At 41.2% G+C, this 22,702-nt stretch overlaps 3 protein-coding genes across 4 annotated transcripts; 2 read left to right on the plus strand and 1 right to left on the minus strand.

Annotated features, from left to right (window-relative positions):
• The first annotated feature begins 1,688 nt into the window (after positions 1 to 1,688).
• On the plus strand, positions 1,689 to 9,845 carry ttbk2b (tau tubulin kinase 2b). 2 transcript variants are annotated; one of them, XM_053336818.1, is made up of 15 exons: positions 1,689 to 1,847; positions 3,136 to 3,258; positions 3,419 to 3,566; positions 4,147 to 4,220; positions 4,328 to 4,468; positions 4,566 to 4,670; positions 5,283 to 5,348; positions 5,453 to 5,545; positions 5,641 to 5,766; positions 5,860 to 6,017; positions 6,270 to 6,459; positions 6,804 to 7,018; positions 7,108 to 7,573; positions 7,733 to 8,409; positions 8,708 to 9,845. In XM_053336818.1, exons 2-15 carry the CDS (start codon positions 3,190 to 3,192, stop codon positions 9,057 to 9,059), a joined length of 2,880 nt encoding a protein of 959 aa, XP_053192793.1. In that variant the 5' UTR covers positions 1,689 to 1,847; positions 3,136 to 3,189; the 3' UTR covers positions 9,060 to 9,845. The 2 variants fall into 2 exon arrangements, with proteins under 2 accessions (XP_053192793.1, XP_053192792.1); XM_053336817.1 differs by having other exon boundaries at positions 1,689 to 1,840.
• A 1,249-nt stretch (positions 9,846 to 11,094) lies between these two features.
• Positions 11,095 to 13,244, minus strand: churc1 (churchill domain containing 1). The gene is made up of 4 exons (XM_053337028.1): positions 13,101 to 13,244; positions 12,740 to 12,875; positions 11,809 to 11,879; positions 11,095 to 11,643 (listed from the first exon to the last, which is right to left on the minus strand). The coding sequence occupies exons 1-4, from the start codon at positions 13,137 to 13,139 to the stop codon at positions 11,551 to 11,553; spliced, it is 339 nt and encodes a 112-aa protein (XP_053193003.1). The 5' UTR covers positions 13,140 to 13,244; the 3' UTR covers positions 11,095 to 11,550.
• A 138-nt stretch (positions 13,245 to 13,382) lies between these two features.
• Positions 13,383 to 22,685, plus strand: znf106b (zinc finger protein 106b). The gene is made up of 21 exons (XM_053336849.1): positions 13,383 to 13,439; positions 13,783 to 13,919; positions 14,011 to 14,072; positions 14,687 to 14,890; positions 15,062 to 15,973; positions 16,118 to 16,469; positions 16,570 to 16,630; positions 16,775 to 16,929; positions 17,019 to 17,079; positions 17,165 to 17,954; positions 18,076 to 18,113; positions 18,208 to 18,350; positions 18,560 to 18,694; positions 19,049 to 19,165; positions 19,716 to 19,907; positions 20,415 to 20,477; positions 20,646 to 20,765; positions 21,261 to 21,332; positions 21,454 to 21,525; positions 21,664 to 21,810; positions 21,919 to 22,685. Exons 2-21 carry the CDS (start codon positions 13,785 to 13,787, stop codon positions 21,973 to 21,975), a joined length of 3,888 nt encoding a protein of 1,295 aa, XP_053192824.1. The 5' UTR covers positions 13,383 to 13,439; positions 13,783 to 13,784; the 3' UTR covers positions 21,976 to 22,685.
• The last annotated feature ends 17 nt before the right edge of the window (positions 22,686 to 22,702 follow it).

Here is a 22,702-nt window from a genome sequence, read left to right on the forward strand (position 1 = left end):
ATGCTAGGACAGATGGGAGTGCGGCGGCTGGAGTGCAGACTGGTTTGAAGAGAAACACAGTGGCTTGGGTGCTGGGGGTAGGTTTGTAGGCTTGATTGCTACCCCTTGACTGCTCGAGGGGGGCATTGGGAGACTTTTGGGCCTGGTTGAAACAGGGATAAATGTGATTTTGTGATTCTGAGGACCTCAGGATCCATCTTACAGATGGCAATGGAAAGCCTAACAATTCTGGCTCTGTAGCAAGATGAATATCTTTTTGTTCACCAAAAATACATCAAAAGTCTCCAAAAGTGTCATGATCATGACACTATGAGCGGAGATATAAAACAGAAGGGCAAGGACAATACATTTAAATAAGAATAACAATAAATGTATTTATTTTTTCAATTAAATTTGAATTTCGCATGTCCAACATTTTAATTATATTAATTATTAGCTTTCAACCGTGCATGAGACTCTGCTCCTGTTTTAGTGTTTTATGGTTTTATTTAATTATTGTTTTATTGTTTTTAATTTGTTTTAAAAACAATAAACAATTATCTTAGTATTTATTTCCTGTTAATTGTTTTACGTTTCCTGTGTTGTTTATATGTATTTATGTACAGCACTTTGTTTCAGCTGTGGTTGTTTTAAAGTGCTTTATAAATAAAGTTGAGTTGAGTTGAGTTGAGTTGAGTTGAGTTGAGTTGAGAATTAGTATTGTACATACATAGGCTATGATTCAAAATGTGAAATCACAATAGAATAGAGAAAATATTGTGTTTCCTTTTTTCATTTTTGAAAAATAACATCTGTGAAAAAAGTTGGTCAAGTTAACAATAAAATCAAATTTAGGAAATATACAAAATATATTATAACATCTTAAAAAGAAAAAATATTTTGTCAGGGCACCAGATTTCTCTGCCACGCCCCCTGCAGCTCTGGTGCAGTGATTTTGGTGCCCCAGGCAAACTCTGGATTGCTTTATTTTCATCCTTTCTATAACTAAATGTTGGTATTGATAGCAGTAGAAGAAGTAGTCTACTCAAAATGTTTCTCTTAATCAACTGTATTAATACCCCACAGTAAAAATCCTGTTAAAGTCCTTAATTCACATTTTTACTTGAAAGTGAGGAGTGGAGGAGAGGTATTAAAGCACACTGTACTTCAATTTAAGGTGTTAAAGGTGGAGCATTTACTTCTTATATGATGCTGCATAGTTTAATCAATAATAATAATGCATCAGGCTTTATTTGTTATATTATGTGAGTTGAATCTAAATCTGTAACCAGTAACATTTATCTGTCAGGTAAATGTAGAAGTAAAATGTTGTCCTCTTAAGTAGAGGTATAGGCCTACAGTTGTATTTGTTAAACTGCTTGTGGGGCCTTTTGTAAGTTATTTCAGGGTACAATGAGTTAGAATAGTGACATCATTCAATACTTTTTATTAAATCACAGCTGTGTGGGGTCTTTTTTAAATTGGGGTTCCTGCGACTCCGATGCTACAGTTTGCATCTTTTCGACAATCATCATGATCGATGTATTTGATTGGTGACCCCGCAGTAGGGTGATGCGGTGCTCCTGCTCTTATTGATGCGGGAGTCTGCAGACCAATCAGGAAAGGCCAGTCTGGTGACGTTACGGCCGCTGTGAGAGGCAGCACGGGGGCAGCAGCAGCATCCGTTAGCAGGCTAGCTAGCTACACGTAGCTCCCATCAGCTATGGTCCATCACCAGCAGCTCATTTCTGAAATAAACACCCGCCAGGAATGACCTGGCTAGCTGAGAGCAGACTGGGAGCATGGAGGCTGTTCGGGTTTACACACACTAACCGGGACCGCAGTGGTGCAGCGGAGCGCGGTAAGAGGTCAGAGAGGGTTTCCAGCCCTCCGTTATCATTCAGCGTTAGTAAACATGGCTAGTTAGCTTGTTCACAGGACCACCGGAGCCGCCGCACTCAACACCATCCCATATCCAGATTAGCTCCATAGCGGCTTATCCTCGCCAACGACTGATGTATGACCGATTATGAGCCATAATGCCACCTTGGTAACGTGAGACATTGTTGAGAAACAAGACGAAGCTAGCTGCAAGCATCGGTTAGCTTCTCATCTGAGTCAGAGGGGCTAACCTTTTATCAGTCAGCTGTTCTCAGCGTTTATCTCCAGCACAATAATCTGCAGGGTAACCAAGTACATTCACTCAAGTATAATATGAGTTACGTGTACCTTACCGTACCTTTGGATGCTACTTAATACTCGCTCTATATATTAGATGGAAATATTGTACTTTTTACTCCCGAATTTATTTAGCAGCTTTAGTTACTTTGTAGATGAAGATGTGACACAATGGATAACAAGCTTTTAAAATACAACATCCAAGATGACACCAGTGGTTTCCAACCTTTTTGGCATCTTACGAAAATCAGTGTGTTGTCATGGTCACATTTCAGATGTCTGAGTTGTTAACAGCTCCACCAAATAGAGATTTTTCCCTCTAAACTTCTCACATGGTTTAATTTCAGTACATGTTCAAATGATTCGATATTTCACCAAAAATCAAAGATTAGAGAAAAAGTCCAAAAACTGAAAACACATTGGTGTATTGGAATGTTTTTTTCTTCTTCTCTCTCTTCCTCTCTCTCTTCTCCTCTCCCATTATTCATCTTAGATCTTTCTGTAGCCCGACCCCCTAGTTTGGAAACCACTGGTGTATATCCACCTCCAGCAGCTACAACAGTAATATGCTGCTTACACACTGATGCTTCAGTATTGATAATCTAATGAGGTCATATTTAATAATATGTCATACAGAGAGACCTAATGACATTTACTTTAATGGTTTAGGTCCAATTTGCTACTAATGCTTACTTACTAGTACACACTTCCCAGGTGTGTCCAACCTTTTTACTGGTACTGTGTGTAGTTTTGCACTTAAGTAGGACTTTTAATGCAGGACTTTAACTTGTAAAGGAGTATTTTTTTATTGCTGTATTTGTACGTAAGGGATCTGAGTACTTCTTCCGCTACTGAAAATCAGTAACAAGTATTGGTTCCCCTTTTCATCTATAACATGCTCAGTAAGTAGCATGCAGTATACTGTGGTTGTCAAACTGAAAATTTAACTGAATCTGAAAATCTGTTCTCTGTTTTTAGTGAGGGGCTTGCGTCACTGATGCCAGGTGCAGGCTGTAGCTGAGAGCACTCAGGATGAGTGGAGCTGGAGACCACACAGACATCCTGTCAGTGGCAGATGTGGTCAGAGACAGATGGAAAGTGGTAAGTGTCACTAGGAGGAAGAGAAATCATTGAATCAAGTCATTTCACTAAAAAATCCCCACCGCTAAACAAAATGAAAGGCATGCACAAGTTCTCTCCACTAGACTTTGGGATGGTCCCTTTTTGCACCAGCTGTAGCTCCATTTATGCTTTTCTACAGGCAAGGAAGATAGGTGGTGGTGGGTTTGGGGAGATCTACGAGGTTTTGGATCAGTTGAGCCAGGCCACCGTCGCCTTGAAGGTGGAGTCTGCTCAGCAACCCAAACAGGTGCTGAAGATGGAGGTAGCTGTCCTGAAGAAGCTGCAGGGTAAGATATACTGTTCCTCCTTCAGTGACAGGGAGGGAACACGATTACTCCATTGACCAAAAAATGATCAGCAGCTATATTGATACTACTACTTTTCTCTTTCTTAAATCATTGTAAATTTATTTTGATTTATTACTGTTAATGGGTGTGAACAAGTTATTTAAAAACTTCATCTTGGGCTCTGGAAAATTGTGATGGGCATTCTTCAAAATGTATTGATATTTAAAGATAAAGTCAAATCATGTAGCCCAAAGACAATGTAGAGCCTGTTACACATACAGTGAGTAGATGCGGTTTCTCAGCTAATACAGGAAAATCTTGTCCATCGTTTAAAAAAATGTTCGACGTACTGTGTACAATATTAAACAGGATATGACATTTGCACATACTGTATGTATTTATATATACACAGAAATCTGTAACACTGATTCTGAGAACCATAAACATATGACTAATACACATAATTATCAACTGTGAGTCCAGGCTGAATGAGTAATGTAGCAGATTACATGTCTGGCTGTCGTTTTGCAGATGTGACGACATCAACGTAAAGGTTTACACTGATTTATTTCCCTGACAGGCAAAGACCATGTGTGTCGCTTTGTGGGCTGCGGCAGAAACGATCGCTTCAACTACGTGGTGATGGAACTCCAGGTATGATTTTTTTGTTTGTTATTACCAGCGAATTTTAGTCAAGTGTTTCATTTGCTTCTGACATATGTTATACCTCTCTGCAAGTCACATCGATTTCCTGTCCACAGGGGAGGAATCTGGCAGATTTGCGCAGAACCATGACCCGCGGAACCTTTTCTGTCTCCACAACTTTAAGACTTGGCAAGCAGATTTTAGAGTCCATTGAAAGCATCCATTCTGTGGGCTTCCTCCACCGTGACATTAAACCGGTAAGATGACCTTTTGTGAATTTGTTGAACGAGTCAAATTTCTGTTGCACATTATATGACCAAAACTTTGAACTTTTTTGTGCTTCTTTTGTTACAGTCTAACTTTGCAATGGGAAGACTAGCCAGTACCTGCAGATGCTGCTATATGCTTGACTTCGGTTTAGCCCGTCAGTTTACTAACTCCAGCCAGGAAGTCCGTCCAGTAAGTACTGTGTTTGGTGTGATGTTACAATATGGGTCCAAAGAAAATATTCAGTACTTGATAAATGAATGCTGTCTGATCAGAGAATATAGATCCAGTCATCCACCTGATAGGATATCTAGAAATACTAATACAATTAAAGGCATGCAAATTGATACGTTTCACACCAAATAAAAGCTTAACTCATGTGACTCTGACAACTCTCACATGACTACTGTGTGACCTCAACAACCCTCGTGTGACATCAACGTGTGAACATGCCACAAAGGGTTGAATCCCATCAGTCCTGCCAGTCAAACATAAAACTGTCAATCAAGTTTCCTTTAGCATACAGTATTTAGACGTGGTGTAAAGGATAATGTGTGTGTGTTATCTGTGTTTCAGTAACCCCAGCTTATATTGTAATATGAACTGCTTCTGTTATTCATAACTACATCTGCATTATATCTATCTATTTATTACACATTTTTATATTCTCACATCGTTTGCTGGTTTATTTTTATTTTTATTGTCTGTTGCTGTTTTTATGTGTATTTCATTGTACTGCTGTGCAATGACAATAAAGGCATTGAAATGAACTGAATTGAATTGAATGTGTTTGTTCTTTTTCAGCCTCGTCCTGTGGCTGGCTTTAGAGGAACTGTGCGATATGCGTCAATCAATGCTCATAAAAATAAGGTGAGCAGGGACCAAGAACATGTTCCCCTATGCATACTCTCAGTACCTCATAGAGTATGCATGCTTTTAACCCTTTACTCACACTCATCTGTCTGAATGTGCAGGAAATGGGTCGTCATGATGACCTGTGGTCCCTCTTCTACATGCTGGTTGAATTCATGGTTGGTCAACTTCCCTGGAGGAAAATCAAAGATAAGGTATGTGCTTCAACTTCCTCATTGTAGATTTTTTTTTTTTAATTTACAGCATGTATCTGCTCCAACAAACAAAATATTCTCTTTTATTCCCTCAGGAACAAGTAGGAAACCTAAAAGAGACATACGACCACCGACTCATGCTTAAGCACCTTCCCTCTGAGTTTAGCATTTTCCTGGATCACGTTTTGACTTTGGACTACTTCACTAAGCCTGACTATCAGGTTAGCCACCTATTGTTTGGCATATTTTGCACACGCTATTTATTCCTCTCCCTCGGCTGTCAAACGCTGATGCATGTGGTTTCTCTGTGACAGCTCCTGATGTCAGTGTTTGAGAATGCCATGAAAAGCCACAATGTGCTGGAGAATGACCCTTACGACTGGGAGAAGTGTGATTCGGAGGATATGCTGACCATCACTGCCGCAGCAACCACCGCTCAGCAGCTCACTCGTCTCACACCAGCATATTTGGGGTATTTACATTTAAAAGAGTTCAATCAGTGTTGACAAAAAGCTTTGTTTTTGTTTAAATTGCTTTTGGCTCAGGGCAGTTGCACTTTTGCTATTCAAACTTCCTTCACACTCCGTCGGATGCGTGTTCAGGGTATGGCAAGAGTCTTTTTTTAGACCAGAAATCTGCACTGTCAGAGATCCCTGAGAAATCACCGCTCTAAATAGTGCTTTGGAAACGAGCTGCAGGGTGACCTTCCTTTTCTCCTCCACAGCATGGCCAATGCTTCAGTGCTGCCATGCGAGCTGCAGAGGGAGAACACTGAGGATGTCCTGCAAGGGGAGCGCCTCAGTGATGCTGACAACTGCCCCCCGATCCCTACGCCGACCACGCCCGGCGCAGATGTATGGGAAGAGATGGACCGTAACTGCAACCATAAACATGCCCAGCCGATGATCAGGAAGGTCAGGGCGACGTGGTTTACTGTTAATGTTCAGTACAATGTTCCAGACTCCTGCTGTAATGTTATTCTTCTCTTGCCGTGTAGTAAGATGTATTGTTTAGCTGCAGTGCGGTGGATTTTATGCACAAAACATCCCCAAAGATGGCAATAAATCACAGTGGAGTTTAACATAAATCTACATTCATTTTAATGATAATTACTTACAACTACATCTACTCCATATGGCCTTGTATATAATGTACCCAGGAGCTTTTCTCCTTGAGTCTCTTTATCTTTTTGTCATTCCAGACAAAAAAAGAAGACATGTTTTTTTTCAGCCTTGCTGTCATCATTTGTTGTATTCAGGTGGTGAGCGAGGATGAGCACAGTCAGAACCAGGGGAACCAGAGTCCCAACACTGGCTCCATACAGAGCTCTCCCAGACGGGTGCGATCAGAGACCATGTTCTTGGAACGGGCTGCACCGCTTCTCCGGAGGATAAGACACAGTCAAAGCTTGGCATTTGAAAAGAGACTCGCACCTGAACCCAAGCCCACCATCGAACGCTTCCTCGAGGCCTAGTTAGTACTTTCTATACGTCTAAATGCACTTGTGACAATCTGCGACAATGTTATCAAGCTCCTCTGACACTAACAATATCTTGTTTCAGCCTGGGCAAACAGCGTCCTCTCCTCTCTCAGGTCGGGGAGAAATCCATTCCTGAGAGGGGACACGGGCAGCAGACGCCCCCCTGCAATGAGGAGTACTCTGGCACGGCGACTCCTGACCCAGAGGAAGGCGCAGCAAGCAGCGGTTTTGTTGCTGTGAATCTCAGTCCCGTACCGCAGGAGGGAGACTCTCAGGAGTGGGTGATGCTGGAGCTGGAGCAAGGCAGTGGTTCTGGAGCCACAAAGCCTCTGGCAGAAGCCCTTCACGAGGACAAGCCGGGGTCCCACACACCTGCTGAGACCGAGAACTCTTCTGAGCCACAGGATGGCCAGTCTCCGGCAGCGCCGAGCAGCCCTGTCCTGTCTCAGATGAGCATGCCCGGCACATGGTTGCTGGGCCACAGGAGGCTGCCAGGAATGCTGGGACAAATGCCCTCAGTCATGATGGGAAGATCCCAGATGGACCAGGTAGGGATGACCAAGCATTTTGTTGTACTGGACTTGAGAGTTTGGAAAAATTGATAAACTTTTAGACATGTCCTTGTAAAATAATGTATTTCACACATTTTCATATAAAAATAACATGGATAATAATTCACAATCCATTAATCACTGAATTCCTCTCAGTCTTCCAGCTGTGCGCCACAGTCTCCTGTACAGGAGAAGAGTGCTGCAATACCACTAGAGGCCCCATCTGATAAATCTGATGAACCTCCTGGGGAACTCTCAAAGTATGGAGGGAAGTTGGAGTTAGCTCCAGTGCCAAGCCCAGCCAAGGGCCTCACTTCTCATCTGACCAACGACAGAGACCCAGAGAGTGATTCTGGTCTGCCTGATCGTTCCTCAGAGCCGAACCAGCAGCCCCAAGCTGACACAGCCGGAGGCGCCATGGAGAGCACCGTCACCGTCTCGTCCTCTCCGCCCCCAGCTCTGCTCAGGCGAAGAGACTCTCCCTCGTCCCCAAGATTGAGCCGAATCCCTGTAAGAGAACCCGGCGCTCCGCTGGACTCTCCAAGCAGGGACATAGCCATGGAGAGGCGTCATCGCTGGAGCAGCCCGGTCCCTGGCTCCCCCACCCACTCCCCGTCCCCGTCGCTGTCCTGTGACAACCTGCCTTGCGCTTTGCCGAGAGACAGACTCTCCTCGGAGCGAGAAGACCTTCTTTCTCTGTCCTCCTCATCAGGTAGCAAAAGTAAGATCCCGCGACCTGTCAGCGCCACCTTTATACCCGAGCAACTGACCAGCAGGTTTCTGCCTCGACCACCTCCGGGGAAACCACCCATCCGCCCATGTGTGGACAACAGGTACGAGCTGTGTGCAGTGGAGCTGTTAGAAAATACCAGGATTTCAATATCTGTTTTTATTAAGATGGTAGAGTTGTAATGCATATGATTTTTGCGCTTGGTTGATTTGGTTACACGGAAGGAAAACTGTTTTATCTGTTCACATTGCAGCAAACCAGACTCGTGCTGTAAAAATAAAAATAATAAATTGTGAACAGACGGAAAGCTTTTGCTGAAGAAATGTTGATCCTAAATACGTTTTTGTATCATTATATAATAGCCATTATCATCATCATACCATCTCGTGTTTCTTCTCCAGACGGCGGCGGCTAAGAGTACGTGCCAGCAGCACTAGTGACGCAGACTTCCTGGCCAGTCTGACCCAGCTGATGCAGGACCGCAGCGGGATGCTCTTCAGCCCTCCTCCTCGTCCTCGCAGCACCTCCTCCTCCCTGCAGCGCTCGCTGAGCTCATCCCCCTCCCGCCAGGAGCTCCGCGAGGCCGTGGCGCTCCCGGGACGCAGCCGCTCTCCATCCAGCTTCTCCGGGTCCCCTCCTCCTCGGCACGCTCACTCACAAGACAGATCCGCCACGCAGGGTCAGTGGGGCCACGGCTCCAGGGGAAGGGGCCTGATCCACGAGGGGAAAGGTGCAGGCAAAGTGGGACGATGACTGTATTTGACACAAGTGACTGATCCGGGCGGTGCAACTGTAGCGAGAGGCTGTCTCACATCCAGTCCCTGATAGCATGTGTAAATACGGTATTTACTCAAGGGAATGTACTGTATGTAATGTAAAATGTATGATAAATTGTATTTATTTATTTATTCATTTGTTGGATGTGTATCTCAAAATACTTGACAATGTGGCTTGATGCCTGCAGTTGAAACTAAAAGGTTGGGGAAACCTTGAGATTGCCAACTCTTACCTCGCATTTCTCTCCTCTCTTAACACTCCATGTAGGCCTAATATGAGACCAAAAAGACAGTGTTTAATACTTGAGGGATGTAAAAAATATGATGCTAACTGTAGATATGTACCATTAGGAAAATGGTATACACTAATAGAAACCATGTACTCGCTTTAAGAACACTTAATAGTAAATAACACTTCAAGCAGTATACCAACATCAGCATTCATGAACAAACCAGGGCATGCAGTCCCATGTTGACCTCATTTCTGTCAAACTGCTAGATGAATTATAGTATGTATCAATGACTTGCTCATTTTGGCATATCACAGTGTAGTAGTGTGCGTTTTCTTTGCTAGAAAATACTTGTCATGCAAAAGGAATCCGCGTATTAGAATGTACATGTAAGTGCACTCATACTTAAGTATTGTACAAGTGCATGAGTATCATTGCAATTATTATTTTTTTTATTCATTTGTACAATCAGCTAAAACATCTGTATTTTTATTGAACTGCTTCTGATCCAAATACATCATTATGTAGACCAGCAAAGATGTGCATTTTTTTTATTTCTTACATCAAGAGAATAGCACGAGGTGTAATCTTAAAAAAAAAAAAAGTTTTTCATTATGTCTTGGTTGTTGTTGCATCTTTTTTTACACTTTAAAAAATATATTATTAAATAGAATAAAAGGCAGAGCTTAAAAATATAGCTGCCTGGCCTGTACTGTAGTTTTCATTGTGCAGCTTAGGGTCAGTTCACCCAAATTATATAAAAATATATATATATATACAAAATTTATAAGAAATTCAGCAGCATCATCTTTCCATTCACAGTGCCCCAGTTACTCTGGATAACCCACTGACGTCACTGTGAGCAGTTTTAATCGCAAACTAGTTTTACAGAAGAAACAGGCAATGAGTAAAGGTGATGGTTAAACATTGAACAAACTTTAGATCAAATGACAAACTAGTAGTGGAGTTTACAAAACTTCACCAGACTGACATGCCCCCCCCCCCCCCCCCCCCCCCCCGAGAACAATCACTTGTCAAATTCTGTCAAAGCTGCTGCTTTCTGACATAGTCCCTGCAAGCACAAGAGACTGCTGACGAGCTGTTGACTGAGTCGCAGATGACAGCTGCAGTGAAATGAAGGCTCCTCTTGCATATGCAGTGCTTTTTTGTTTTTGTTGTGGTCACTGCAACTTAAAAAGTCAAAGGCGATGTGTAACCACCAGTTTGACTGCAGTTACATACAGGATGTTACAGAATGTGTTCATGTGGACAAGCACTTAGATTATCTAGATGTTCTCAACAGAGACGTTCTTTGAATAAAGTTTAAATCAATCAGTCTTTGGACTTTCTTACTACACAGACTCCATTCTGACTATTCATTTTGCTTAATATCTCAACAGGTTTATTGATGTTTATGAGTGAGGAATGAGATTAGGCCTGCTGCAACAAAACTAAACTACACCAAATGGCCTGAAGGTGAGACTGTCAGATGAAGCAATTTAATATTGTCAAATACATTTTGAGCTGAGGACTGAAAACTGAATTCTGACAAAATCTGGAAAACATGGTAGCATCATCTGAACATAGATAAACATCACAACACTGAATAATTTGTTGGCCATGAATACTTTTCTTGGGCATAGAACCTATTTGATTATATAAATAACCTATATAAATAACCTCATACTATATTTATTTCACATATTTCCTTAAACACAAACATTTGAGTTTTTAAAAAAGGTAAAAGTATTTTATTTGTCACACATACAGTTAAATACAGTGAGACTCAGTCTTTGCATTTGCACCCATCCTAAGCATTAGGAGCGGTGAGCAGTCACTGCACTGTATACAATAATTTTATCTGGATATACAGCTGCACAGTAGGCTTCCTTTATGCCATTCTGACTTTGTAACATCAGATATTACTGAGTAAAAAGCATAGTATAAAAATGTTTATTTACACAATATAGTCAAATGACACACAGGATGTTTAGATTTTGTCATAAAGGGGATTTTTTTAAATATAAAAAGTTGTTTCCTGCTCAACTGCTATGAGCATATATTAATCCATTAAGTATTTAAAATACTGTGCGCTCAATTGAAGACATGCATGAAACTCTGAATGTATGATAAAAATGATAGGGGCCAGAAGTGAGCAGCCAGCGGCACATCCATCAGCGTGGGGATAGCTGATCTATTAAGGGAACGATGACCTGCAGGTTCGGTGCTTCTTGAGCTCTAGAAGAGAGGAGCGGACTGTCTGGGATCATCTGGCAACACACTGATGGAGTCCTCTGCCTTTCCACACAGCATGCAAAGCATAGTGTACTCCTGGACAAAACAAAACAACCCAGACTTAAGACTATGCCATCAATTAAACATGAGTGCTGAAATTAGATATTAATTCAGACTCTTAAACAGCACCAGCATTGTTACTGTTATATGCCATCAGTAATTCAGAATAAACAAAGACAACAACAACAAACTCTTACTGACCTGATACTCATCATCAACAGAGAAAGTGTATTCATGTCTGGCGATAACATGGTCACAGTTTTTACAAACATCTGGAAGGAGAAATGGACATAGTGGATCAGTCTTTAACATGTTTAGGAGGTGGATGGATTATTTGGCAGGAAACTAAAACTCAACTCAAAGCAAACCAACAGCATGTAATTACTGATTATTTCTTCTTTTTTTAAAACATTGGCATTGATAAGCTTCTATAATTATTACAATTATTAGAGCTGAATGAGAGTATCAGCAGACAACACAATCACAAAAACTTCTGTTTATTATTGGTTAATTGTTTAAATCACTTTTTTAAAGTACATGTGTTAAAAAATTATTGGGCAGACTCTCAAAGGTCAAGAAAATGCAATTAACTGATTGAAAGGAAATTTTAGTCAACTATTTTAGTCAATTAATTGTTTTTGTCATTTATCAAGAAAAAGCATTTGATGGTATCAACTGTTAAAATTTGAAAATTGTCTGCTCTTCCTTTTCTTTCAGTAAGATCTATTAAATATTTTTGGTCAGACAAAACAAGCAACAATGTGATGACATCACCTTGCACTACTGAGGTTCTATAGACCAAATGATGAATCGATTAGTCAAGACATCCATCCCTATATAGTTATAGCCCTATATCATAGTAAATGTTATTATTTATTTTGATCTTTTTAATTGAGTAGAACAAACAATTTAAAGACATTGGGTTGGGCTCTGGGAAACTGTGATGGTCATTTTTCATAGTTTTTTAAAATGTTATTTTATAGCTCAAACCAATCATACAATTACAATAACTGTTAGTTGTAGCCCTATAATAATATAATATACTAAAGTGGATGGCTGAAGCTCTATAATAGCTTCAGGTAAACTTCAATGCACAACAGGGGGTCTCGTCTCCTAGTTTTTAGTCATTTACGGTCGTATGTGACAATCTCCTCTCCATCTTCATCCTCTGTGGCTTTATTACTGATCAGCACAAAGTCCCTCTGGTGGCAGCTGGCACAGCTCAGGTAGTTCATCAGATAGGAGCCATTCTCCAGACAAGTGTTCCCCTGAGTAGCAAAACACAAGGAAAAATACACCTTTCTTCTCTGTGGCACAACACATTTGATGTCAACCCCTATACCATATCATCGCGGTTTGATTATGTGAGCCACCTTAATTTGTATAGTTCCTTATTTTTAACTAGCTACATCACTACTACGCTGGTTAATTGACGTGTAGACTTCCTAGTACACAAAGTAAGCGATTCTCATCTCCAAATAGCCTTAACTTACTCGGTCAGGGTACTCTTTTTGGACACAGCCGTTGCACATCTTAGCGTCCAAGCAGTTTAAAAAGTAAATTGGCGATAAAAACACTGTAAGCAGCTAATAAACTGCTAGCAAACACTCCTCTTCCGTACTGAACGACTTTTCCTGTAATGCAATAGAGCTGTAAAACATCCTCATTACAGGACGCCTCGTTAAAGCCTCCACCTAGCATGTAGCAGATGTTTTGTAGGTCTGTGATGACACGCTGATGAACTTCCGGCGTCATTGGCCGACGTCAAGTCACATTGACAAACATGGCGCTCAAACACCACACCAGTCTTGTTGCCATGTGAAATTCGTGCGGTAACTATGTTCATTTTACAACATTATCATTCAATTTTAACATTATGTTGAGTGTAAACCGTCAATGCTCTACTTAAATAGCGTTAACGTTGTGCAGCTGTTTGTCAAAGTCGCTTTTAATCTGTAGCTAAACTCAAACGTGTTCACCTTATCAGACTGGAGCTCACCTCATAACCACGTTGTTGCTGTTGTTGTTTGTTGACAACTTCACATTATTAGTCGTATATCGTAAATAACACCATAGTTCATGTTGTAGTTATGTTTACTCTGCGGTGTTATGCTATGGAAATATGCACTGGTGTAGGTGGTATTTGGTGTGAAGCCTTGTTTCCACTTTCTCTAGAAATGGCAAAGGTTCAGACCCCACGTGAGAAGGTGGGTCAACCCGCTGTGAAGGAGGAGACCAACCCCAAACCCATAAGAAGAAGAAGGGAAAAACGCAACTACTGTATTTTATGTCGTAAGTCATATTTGAAACATGTAAGTGCCTCTAATTATACCTAGATATTTCATTCAATAGTAGATGTGGCCTTCATATCTCTAATAGTTTGACGATATGTTTCAACTGTAGGAAGCGCAAGAGCATATGCACAGCATGCTGCATCACAGGGAGATGGAAACAGCGCTGGGCAAGTGAGTAAAATCTGTCAATTACACGATGTTGAGTGTTATTTACCATTTTTGTCAGAGGACGTGCAAAAATGCACCCATGATTTTTTTCTTACAGTAAAAACACATGTATACACAAGACTTCTGAGAACACGCTAGGAGAAACGCAGGTCTTGTTACTTACCTGCACAAAGATTGATTTCCCCATATATGTGGCAGGGTTGCCTTCCTCTATAGTACATTTGATGTTTGTCTAACATTGACTTGTCTAACATTAGAACTGCTGGTACCAAGCTTAAATATTCCAAAACTAGCATTGAGCACTTGCTTGGGTTATTAGTCTTCCGTGCTGGTTCTTGGATCAGTGACAATTTGTGATTTCACTAATAATATATAATTATATAATTGTACTAATTTTTAGCTTCTGTTCAGACAGAATTTAATACTGACTGTTATGTGTATGAAAGAACTCTGTAGAAAAACAACTTTTAATGTCACACAAACCCAACGTTTTTTTGTACTGACTCAATTATGCAAAAATCGAATGCACACCATTTATTGTTTTGACTTCACAATCAATTAAAAGAGCTAAAAGCGGAGATTCACTCATCCTAAAATCTGTGTCTTCCTATTAACAGAAATTCATTTCATGAATGCCAGGCATGTAGAGCATCCTCCATGGGTTTAAATGAGTATGCCCAGCACATCTCTACAGCTCAACACAAAGATAAGTTGAAGAGCTTGATGGCTAGAAATGTGAAGGCTGTTCCGCTGGATAAGACTCTGAACAAAGAGACCGTGAACAGAATCCTGGAGAGAAACAAGACTCTAAAGAAAGAGGAGTAAGATTTTCACCTGTTATTCTCTCAATATGAAGATATTAGATTTTATTCTCTCTATAATGTATTGTGTTTTTTCGTTACACTGGGTTTGACAGTCAACTGGTGTGTGTGTGTGTGTGTGTGTGTGTGTGTGTGTGCAACTCTCTTTATGACTGTCTTTTTCCATCACAGGAAGAAAATTATGAAAAAGAAAAAAAAGAAACAGAAGCAGGTAGCTGGTCAGAAGTATGCAAATTTGCAATCGGTGATCACCAGAAAAAACAAAGTGGCATCCAGAATAGTAAATCCTGAACAATCCAAAAAAGCAAGCTGGAGGACACTGAAACATATGCAAGAAACTCACCAGAAAGGAAGTGGTCATGCTGTTGTTCAGAACAAAGAGAACAAAATATCCAGTAGGCATGATAAGTACTTTTCTGTGAGCAACCAAATTAACACCCAAGGACAGCAATTATCATGGCCTGCCATCAGCCATAACTGCTACAATGATCAATATGATACAGACTTCACCACTGATCACCTCCCTATAAATCGATCCATCTTCAATCAAGACCAAGATGGGAGGCCAAGTACTTCACAGCCAGGACAAGAACAAGCTGCTAATTCTGCTAACACATCCGCCAATGCTGCGCCCATACGGGATATGGATGTCAGCGCAATGCTTAGGCAAATCAGAAGGGCGCTGGGTGTGAGGGAACCATGTAGAGCAGATCGTGAAGCTCGGAAGCAGAGCAGCGAGGCAGATGCCCGAGTGACCGATCATTGCACCGCTCAACAAGTTGGAACAAGGAAAGAGCAGCCAGCAGGTGGCTCCTTCAGGAACCACAACAGTGAAGCTGCAGATGCATGTGTGCAGTTTCTACCTGCTAAGCAGACAACTTCTGTTCCAGTCAGGGGATGTCAGACCACATCTGCTGAGCCCAAGGTTCGAATTGCCCACAAACCAAGCAAAGATCAGGGGGGAAAAGAGGATGGACTTAAACCAAGTATGCAGAAGTTGCTCACTTTATCAGGTGCCAGAAGTCAGTTGAACTGGAGGGATATGAGATGGAAAAGACAGGAGAAGAGTAATGGCATGCCCAGGTGCGTGAGTCATTATGAGAGTCGGTGCTTAATGTCTTTTCTCTAAAACTTTTCTCACCATCATCCTCATTTTCCATTCTACTTCTTGTTTGCCAAGCAGAATTTTTCTTTTTCATCTGCTGTGTTTATTCTGTGTGGATACAGGTTTGGAACTGAGTTGGGGAACCCTTTCTCTGACCAAGAATACTCAGTGCAGGCGGAGGACAACAACATGCCGCTTTCAGAGGGCTTCCACTGGGAGTCACTTCCAGGCACTCATCCAAGTACACACTGGCCCCAGCGTCCTCCACCCCAGTACACAACAGATAAAGACTCTCTCACCGAGACACGGTCCAGTTCTGGGATGCAGGAGGGTGTAGGGCAGTCTTCTTCAACACAGGAGGGCAGCAGTCAGACAGCAGCAGCAGCAGTGCCAGTGAAAGTGGAACCAAACCTGGGAGATGAAAACAGAGATTTGAGAGACGACAGCAGTGCCAACAAGAGGAAACACAACTTAGTAAGAGTTGGTACTATGATTTTATGGATATAGTGTATTGCTATCAATGCTGAAATGTCCCAGTAAGTTTTAATAATTGTTTTATCTTGTGTTCTTGCAGAATGATGGCATTTCTGATGTGAACCCAGGTGGAAAAAAGAAGAAAACAAAGTCAAACAAGGGTAATTTTGATATTTTATGGACTGTATTATTAAAAAGAATTGTAAAAATTGATGACTCCTGTCTCAACTTATCAATAATCACTGTGAATTTAGGTAGTTCATACACTGTATAATATATCCATATCTTGGTCTTCATCCCTTTAGACCAGGGCCAAATGGACCAGCTGTTGGCAGTGTCTTTGAGGGAGGAGGAGCTGAGCCATTCACTGCAGGATTTGGACAAGTCTCTGGTCCAGGCCCGCAATGCATTGCAAGCTGCCTATGCAGAAGTCCAAAGACTCCTGCTGCTGAGACAGCAGGTATAGAAAAGGCTCAAGTGAAGAAAACTTCATTTTCCTGAGTTGTCTATCCATAGTTTAACATTGAATTATTCTTCTTGCTCTTTTAGTTTACTGCTGAGGTCAACAGTCTGAGAGCCAAACGGATTGAGATCCTGCAGGGGATGCAAGGTACCATGTATGGAAACCCTCTGCTTTAAATGCTTTTCAGTAGACCAAAAAAAGGTTTAACTTATCCTGTCTCAATCTTTTCCAGAAGGATATACAGGAGGATCAAACGCTGTGGAGATAGCCTCCACCTCATCAGCAGGGGCAGCTGATACCTCCAGCCAGCTACCATCTGCCTCAAACCCAGTGTCTTCCATCAACCAGCATCCTCCAACCTCTCTGTCCCTGCCAAGCATTTCAGTAAAGCAAGAAATCTACCGACCACCCAGCGCTGGACAGCCAAGTCTGTTAGCCCAAACCATCTCGTGTAATGCTGATGGACCTCGTGTGGCCTTGTTTCCCTCTGATCTGCTGCTACTCTCACCGCCACACTTGGCTGCTTCCACAACTGCTGCTACCTCTTCCATAAAACTCAGGCCAGGGTGTTCCACATCGGTGAATACGCCACCTGCTGCCGAGTCTTCCTACAAGCAGCAGGAGCCCGTGCCAAAGGAAGGGTTAAATGTGAGTGTGAAGAGTGAAAGTTTAGCAAGGGAAGAAATAGTGTTGGTTGAAAGTCACTCTGAGGAGGAGATGGCAAAAAATGTCAGCAATGTGAAAGGGAAAGAGTTGACAGCAGTAAAGTCAACTTTTGCCCCTGAAAAAGATAAAAACGCATCGACTGCAGCATCAGACGACGATGGAGGGAATGAGAGCGATAACTCGGTGGAAATGATGGAGCCCTCCAACCTGGTGGTCATTGATATTGACGAATCAGATAAGGAGGACTCACCTGAGACTGTCTCAAATGTTACAGCTAATCAAGAGCCTCCTCAGCAGTCTGTCAGTGTGGACTTCAGTTCTGCAACCACACAGACACTTCAGCAGGATGTTGAGAGGTGAGCTATCATCATGGGATCATGTTGGGAGTAGAATCCTGCGCATTACATTACGTTAAGGATGCTTTATCTGCAGATTCAGATAAGTAGATGTGACTACATTTTCTCTTGACTCCTCCAGAAAATTTCAGCCAGTGAAAGAGGCGAATATTCAACCTGGTGAGTATCAAGCTTCCTCTTTGCAGTAAATGTAAATATCAAATGGAGAGACAATGTGTTGAGACCACATTAACCACTGTTATTGTTATTTCAGAGTCTGATCAGCCAGTCAGTGATGAGGAACCGTTCTTTGGTGCCTTCGTAAACCACACAGGCCCCGTCCACGGCCTGCAGGTCCACGATGGCTTCTTGTACACATGCTCAGGGGACAAAACAGCACGAGCCTACAATCTGGTGGTATGCAGTTCACTGTCCTGTGTTCTCATTATATTATCAGTAAAACTATTGATTAGCTGCTTTTTCCACTCCACTTTTCAAAGCAGTGGTATCTCAACTGATGCTGTTATTCCAATAAAATAAATTACTGTCAAGAAGGTGACTAAGGCTACAACAGCATAATATGGACTGATTGAAACAGTGAAGTAATTTCATGTCTCTGTGTCCAGAACGGAGAGTGCCACGCAGTGTTTGAGGGCCACACAAACAAAGTCAACTGTTTGCTGGTGTCATCGCCCACGAACATGCCTGCACGCCTCTACACCGGCTCCAGTGACCAGACGATTTGCTGTTACAGCATAAAGGTATAAAATATACAAGCCTACATCACAAAACATGAATGTCATATGTGTTCCTCCTTGTTACTTGTATATTATATTTTAACCTTTATTAGATTGGGGGAATCGTTCATTTAAGTTTATTACAATTGATGATTCATTCCAGTTTTGATCTTGCTGCTGTCATGAATGTGTCCTATTGGCCACTGAACAGCTTGGTGTAGGATTTCACTGTGGTAACCAGTATCGCAATATTATAATTTTAAAGTGAAAGATTTTTAACCATCGCACTTTAAATCGTACACCTACCTATGTGACCTTTTCATTGATGTTTTTTTAATTTCTTTTTATTCTCTGATTTCGTTGCTTCCTCTCCTCTAGTCTAAGAAGTGTCTGGAGCAGATCCCTCTACCAGACAGAGTGTTGTGTTTGCACATAGCCTGGAACATCCTGTACGCTGGGCTCGCCAATGGATCAGTGGCAAGCCATGATCTGAAGGTGAGTAAAAACTCAAGTACTCATAAATAAGCAAAACAATTGTTTCATCATAGAAAATCTGCATCAGTGTATGTAATGTAATAGTGTGCTTGTTGAAGTATGAACAACTGTCACCCATTAACCCACTCTGACTGAAGTAACAGGTTATTTTTAATATACGTGAAATAAATCATAAGCAAAATTGCGAAAGTGGTTTCATTAACATTAAAGTAACATGAGTAGGCCAGGCATATGAACAGGGTTTATTTTGGTCTGGGTGCAACCTGAACTGACTTATTCTGTCAGATTATGTTTTTTACAGGTGTCGACCCATGAACAGGTGTCCAACTTATATATTACTTAATTAACCGCCATCTATTTTGGTAATGGATACATTTTTTTGAGTCATTTTTCAAGAAGGAAAAAAATTCTCTTCTCAGATGTGAATATATTCTGGTTTATTTAGTCCTCTATTGAGAGTATGATGTAAACTATAGTATAAGATGTATAGTATGATTAGTAAACTGAATATCTTTGGGTTATGGATTGTTGTCATTATCGCTTTTGTTAGACTCTGAAACAGCTGGATGTCTTGGAGTGCCATGGCCCACGAGGTGTCAGCTGCCTGGGTACGTCCCAGGAGGGCGCCCGCCGGGTGCTGCTGGTTGGCTCCTATGACAGCACCATCAGCGTACGAGATGCCAGGAACGGTCTGCTGCTGCGCACGCTGGAGGGTCACTCCAAGACTGTACTCTGTATGAAAGTGAGGAAGTTTAGTTATGTCTGCACACTAAAAGCAGTTTTTGTTGGTGTCTTTATTTTTCCTTTAGGTGACGACTGCCATGAAACAATCAGAAAACATGTTATCACCACTCTGTTCCCGCCAGCGCTGCTTACTCTCTAGCCTCCGACATATCTTGTGTACTACACTTCTGACAAATGCCAGTTGGAGCATACAAATAATAGTTACATGTAGATGTTAATTTAGTAATTATGATCTGTATCACATAGGGTTCAAAATTCAGAATTTGACACTTCAGCTGATTCTCAAATGTAGCCAAAGAGACAACTCAACACAACATGGTTTGTTTGTTTTAACTGCTGGAGCAAATTTCTTTTTGCTTTAGAAAAAACTCAAGCTCTATATTAAAGAAATGAGCAAAATGACAGTAAAAAAAGACATAAGGGGATAAAATTCAGTTGGTTGTAGATAATCAAAGAAAACCTGTTATTCATATGCACTGAATTATAATTCCTTTGGTCCTGTCAGGTGGTGAATGACCTGGTCTTCAGTGGCTCCAGTGATGCATCTGTTCATGCCCACAACATCCATGTAAGTGTTAATGATTCCCTTGGAATTTATTGATATTTTCTATATTAGCAATAAAAATGTTGAGATTATTTTGATTGATTTAATGGTCATTTTCACCTGTGCCTGTTTTGGTTTGGTTCGGTTCACCTTCATTCCTGTACCATCACTAATATTTCTCTTTCTTCACAGACGGGTGAGTTGGTTCGTATCTACAAGGGTCATGGTCACGCAGTCACATCCATTGTCATCTTGGGGAAAGTTATGGTCACAGCCTGTCTGGATAAACTGGTTCGAGTTTATGAACTGCAGGTATGAAGTAGGCTCAATGGAGCAATGACTTGTGGTTACAAGATTGAACACTAGTGATTTGACAACTGATTTATAAAGGGACAATTTGTATTTTTATTTTATTTTTTATTTTTGACCGAATCAAAAATATGAGGAACAATTTAAATGGCTAAAAATCAGAGAAAGAATTAATTTTCCTAATGTTAAAGAAAATTAACCGTGTGTGTGTGTGTGTGTGTGTGTGTGTGTGTGTGTGTGTGTGTGTGTGTGTGTGTGTGTGTGTGTGTGTGTGTGTGTGTGTGTGTGTGTGTGTGTGTGTGTGTGTGTGTGTGTGTGTGTGTGTGTGTGTGTGTGTGTGTGTGTGTGTGTGTCTTTGACCTAATACATTCTGCTTCACCATCAGCGTAGCATACACAAACAGTCACCATTTGAAAAGTCATAAATCATAAAGTTGACTTCCTGAAACCTGCTCAGTCTGCAGTCTTGTATATCAACTCTGTATTTGTTTGTTTCCAGTCCCATGACCGCCTGCAGGTGTACGGTGGACATAGTGATATGGTGATGTGCATGGCTGTCCATAAGAGTGTGGTAAGTGGACTAAAACTGGTGTCGCCATATTTGTTTAAATCTCAACCTGCGTGTAAAAGAAGAAGATTTCACAGAATCTTTATGTACGTTTTAATAAAGAGGTTTAATTCTGTTTATGCAGATCTACACGGGTTGTTATGATGGAAGTGTCAAAGCAGTAAAGCTCAACTTGATGAAGAACTTCCGCTGCTGGGTAAGGATATAATTTCCATCTCTTTTAGTACAAACATTTGTCTGCACACATTCTCTATATGATTATATTTATTTATTTGATTTCCTTCCTTCACTTGTGTGCTAACATTTGTCACTGTGACCTTTGCCCCCTGTGCAGTGGCCGAATTGCAGTCTGATTTTCGGCATGGCGGCGCACCTACAGCAGCACCTCATCGGAGACCACAGCAACCCAAATCTGCAGACGGTCAAATGCCGCTGGAGAGGCTGCAACACATTCTTTTCCACACAGCAGCAAGTTAGACAGGTAATGAACAATGGCTAAATCATTTCCCAATAATAGCTTTGTTGTCTATTAAGTTTATTTTACTTCTGTAGTTCAGTTCTTCAGTCTTGTTTATTTTGTTTGCCGCAGGAACTTCCCAAACACATGCAGAGCCACGTGGACAAAGACAGTAAGGTGCAGCCTTGACGAGGCTAGAGTTCACACTCCAACTGGTCACCAAGTTCTTTTCAGGATTTTCAGTTTTTGTGGTTACATTACTGTTAGTTTCCAATGGGAATTTTTCCTGTTTTTCTAGCATTTTTTCTTTGACCTCAGATGTTCTCTAACATCTGTTTTGTTGAAACTGTGATAGTGAGAGGAGACTTGTTATTGATCCCTGAAGCTATTTTATGGAGGGATTCAGATATGCAGTGTTTAATTCTGCTCAGTGTCAAAATGCCAAAAAAAAAACAGTCATGCACCATTCTGTGTCTCATTCAGTCTCTAATGAACATACACAGTTTTAACAGGCCTGCTTTTTGTTATTTTCAGCAATTGTTCATCATCTTGCATTCATTTATAATGTTTTGCATCTTTACACTTGTATACCATCTTTTAATGAACTAAACCTGTTTTAATTTCCCAGAGAATTTTCTAGGCATTGTCTCAATCCCTTTTGTTTAGAAAACACATCTTTTTCCTTGTGGGAAATTGGATAAAGTGATAAAGGATGTCAAATGCAGACCAAACTGTCAGAGAGTAACTTGTATGAAGCTGTATAAAAGTCATGCCTTAATAATTGTATGTACTGTACATTACTGTATGTATTACATTTGTATTTAATACCTAAAGTATGTGTACAGCAGTAAAATTGTATGTATAATAGTGTTTACCTGCATTATATTTTAAAAATGAGATTTCAGGCTCATTGGCT

Source organism: Scomber japonicus, chromosome 17 (genome assembly GCF_027409825.1).
Source record: "Scomber japonicus isolate fScoJap1 chromosome 17, fScoJap1.pri, whole genome shotgun sequence".
NCBI lineage: Eukaryota > Metazoa > Chordata > Actinopteri > Scombriformes > Scombridae > Scomber > Scomber japonicus.

Coding starts and splice junctions, on each gene's coding strand:
- ttbk2b (XM_053336818.1), top strand. CDS start 3,190: ATGAGTGGAGCTGGAGACCACACAGACATCCTGTCAGTGGCAGATGTG. Junction 4,221..4,327: donor ACGTGGTGATGGAACTCCAG/GTATGATTTTTT, acceptor TCCTGTCCACAG/GGGAGGAATCTGGCAGATTT. Junction 4,469..4,565: donor TCCACCGTGACATTAAACCG/GTAAGATGACCT, acceptor CTTTTGTTACAG/TCTAACTTTGCAATGGGAAG.
- churc1 (XM_053337028.1), bottom strand. CDS start 13,139: ATGTGCAACGGCTGTGTCCAAAAAGAGTACCCTGACCGA. Junction 12,876..13,100: donor AAAAAGAGTACCCTGACCGA/GTAAGTTAAGGC, acceptor TTTGCTACTCAG/GGGAACACTTGTCTGGAGAA. Junction 11,880..12,739: donor GGAGATTGTCACATACGACC/GTAAATGACTAA, acceptor TTCTCCTTCCAG/ATGTTTGTAAAAACTGTGAC.
- znf106b (XM_053336849.1), top strand. CDS start 13,785: ATGGCAAAGGTTCAGACCCCACGTGAGAAGGTGGGTCAACCCGCTGTG. Junction 18,695..19,048: donor TTTGCTGTTACAGCATAAAG/GTATAAAATATA, acceptor CCTCTCCTCTAG/TCTAAGAAGTGTCTGGAGCA. Junction 19,166..19,715: donor TGGCAAGCCATGATCTGAAG/GTGAGTAAAAAC, acceptor CGCTTTTGTTAG/ACTCTGAAACAGCTGGATGT.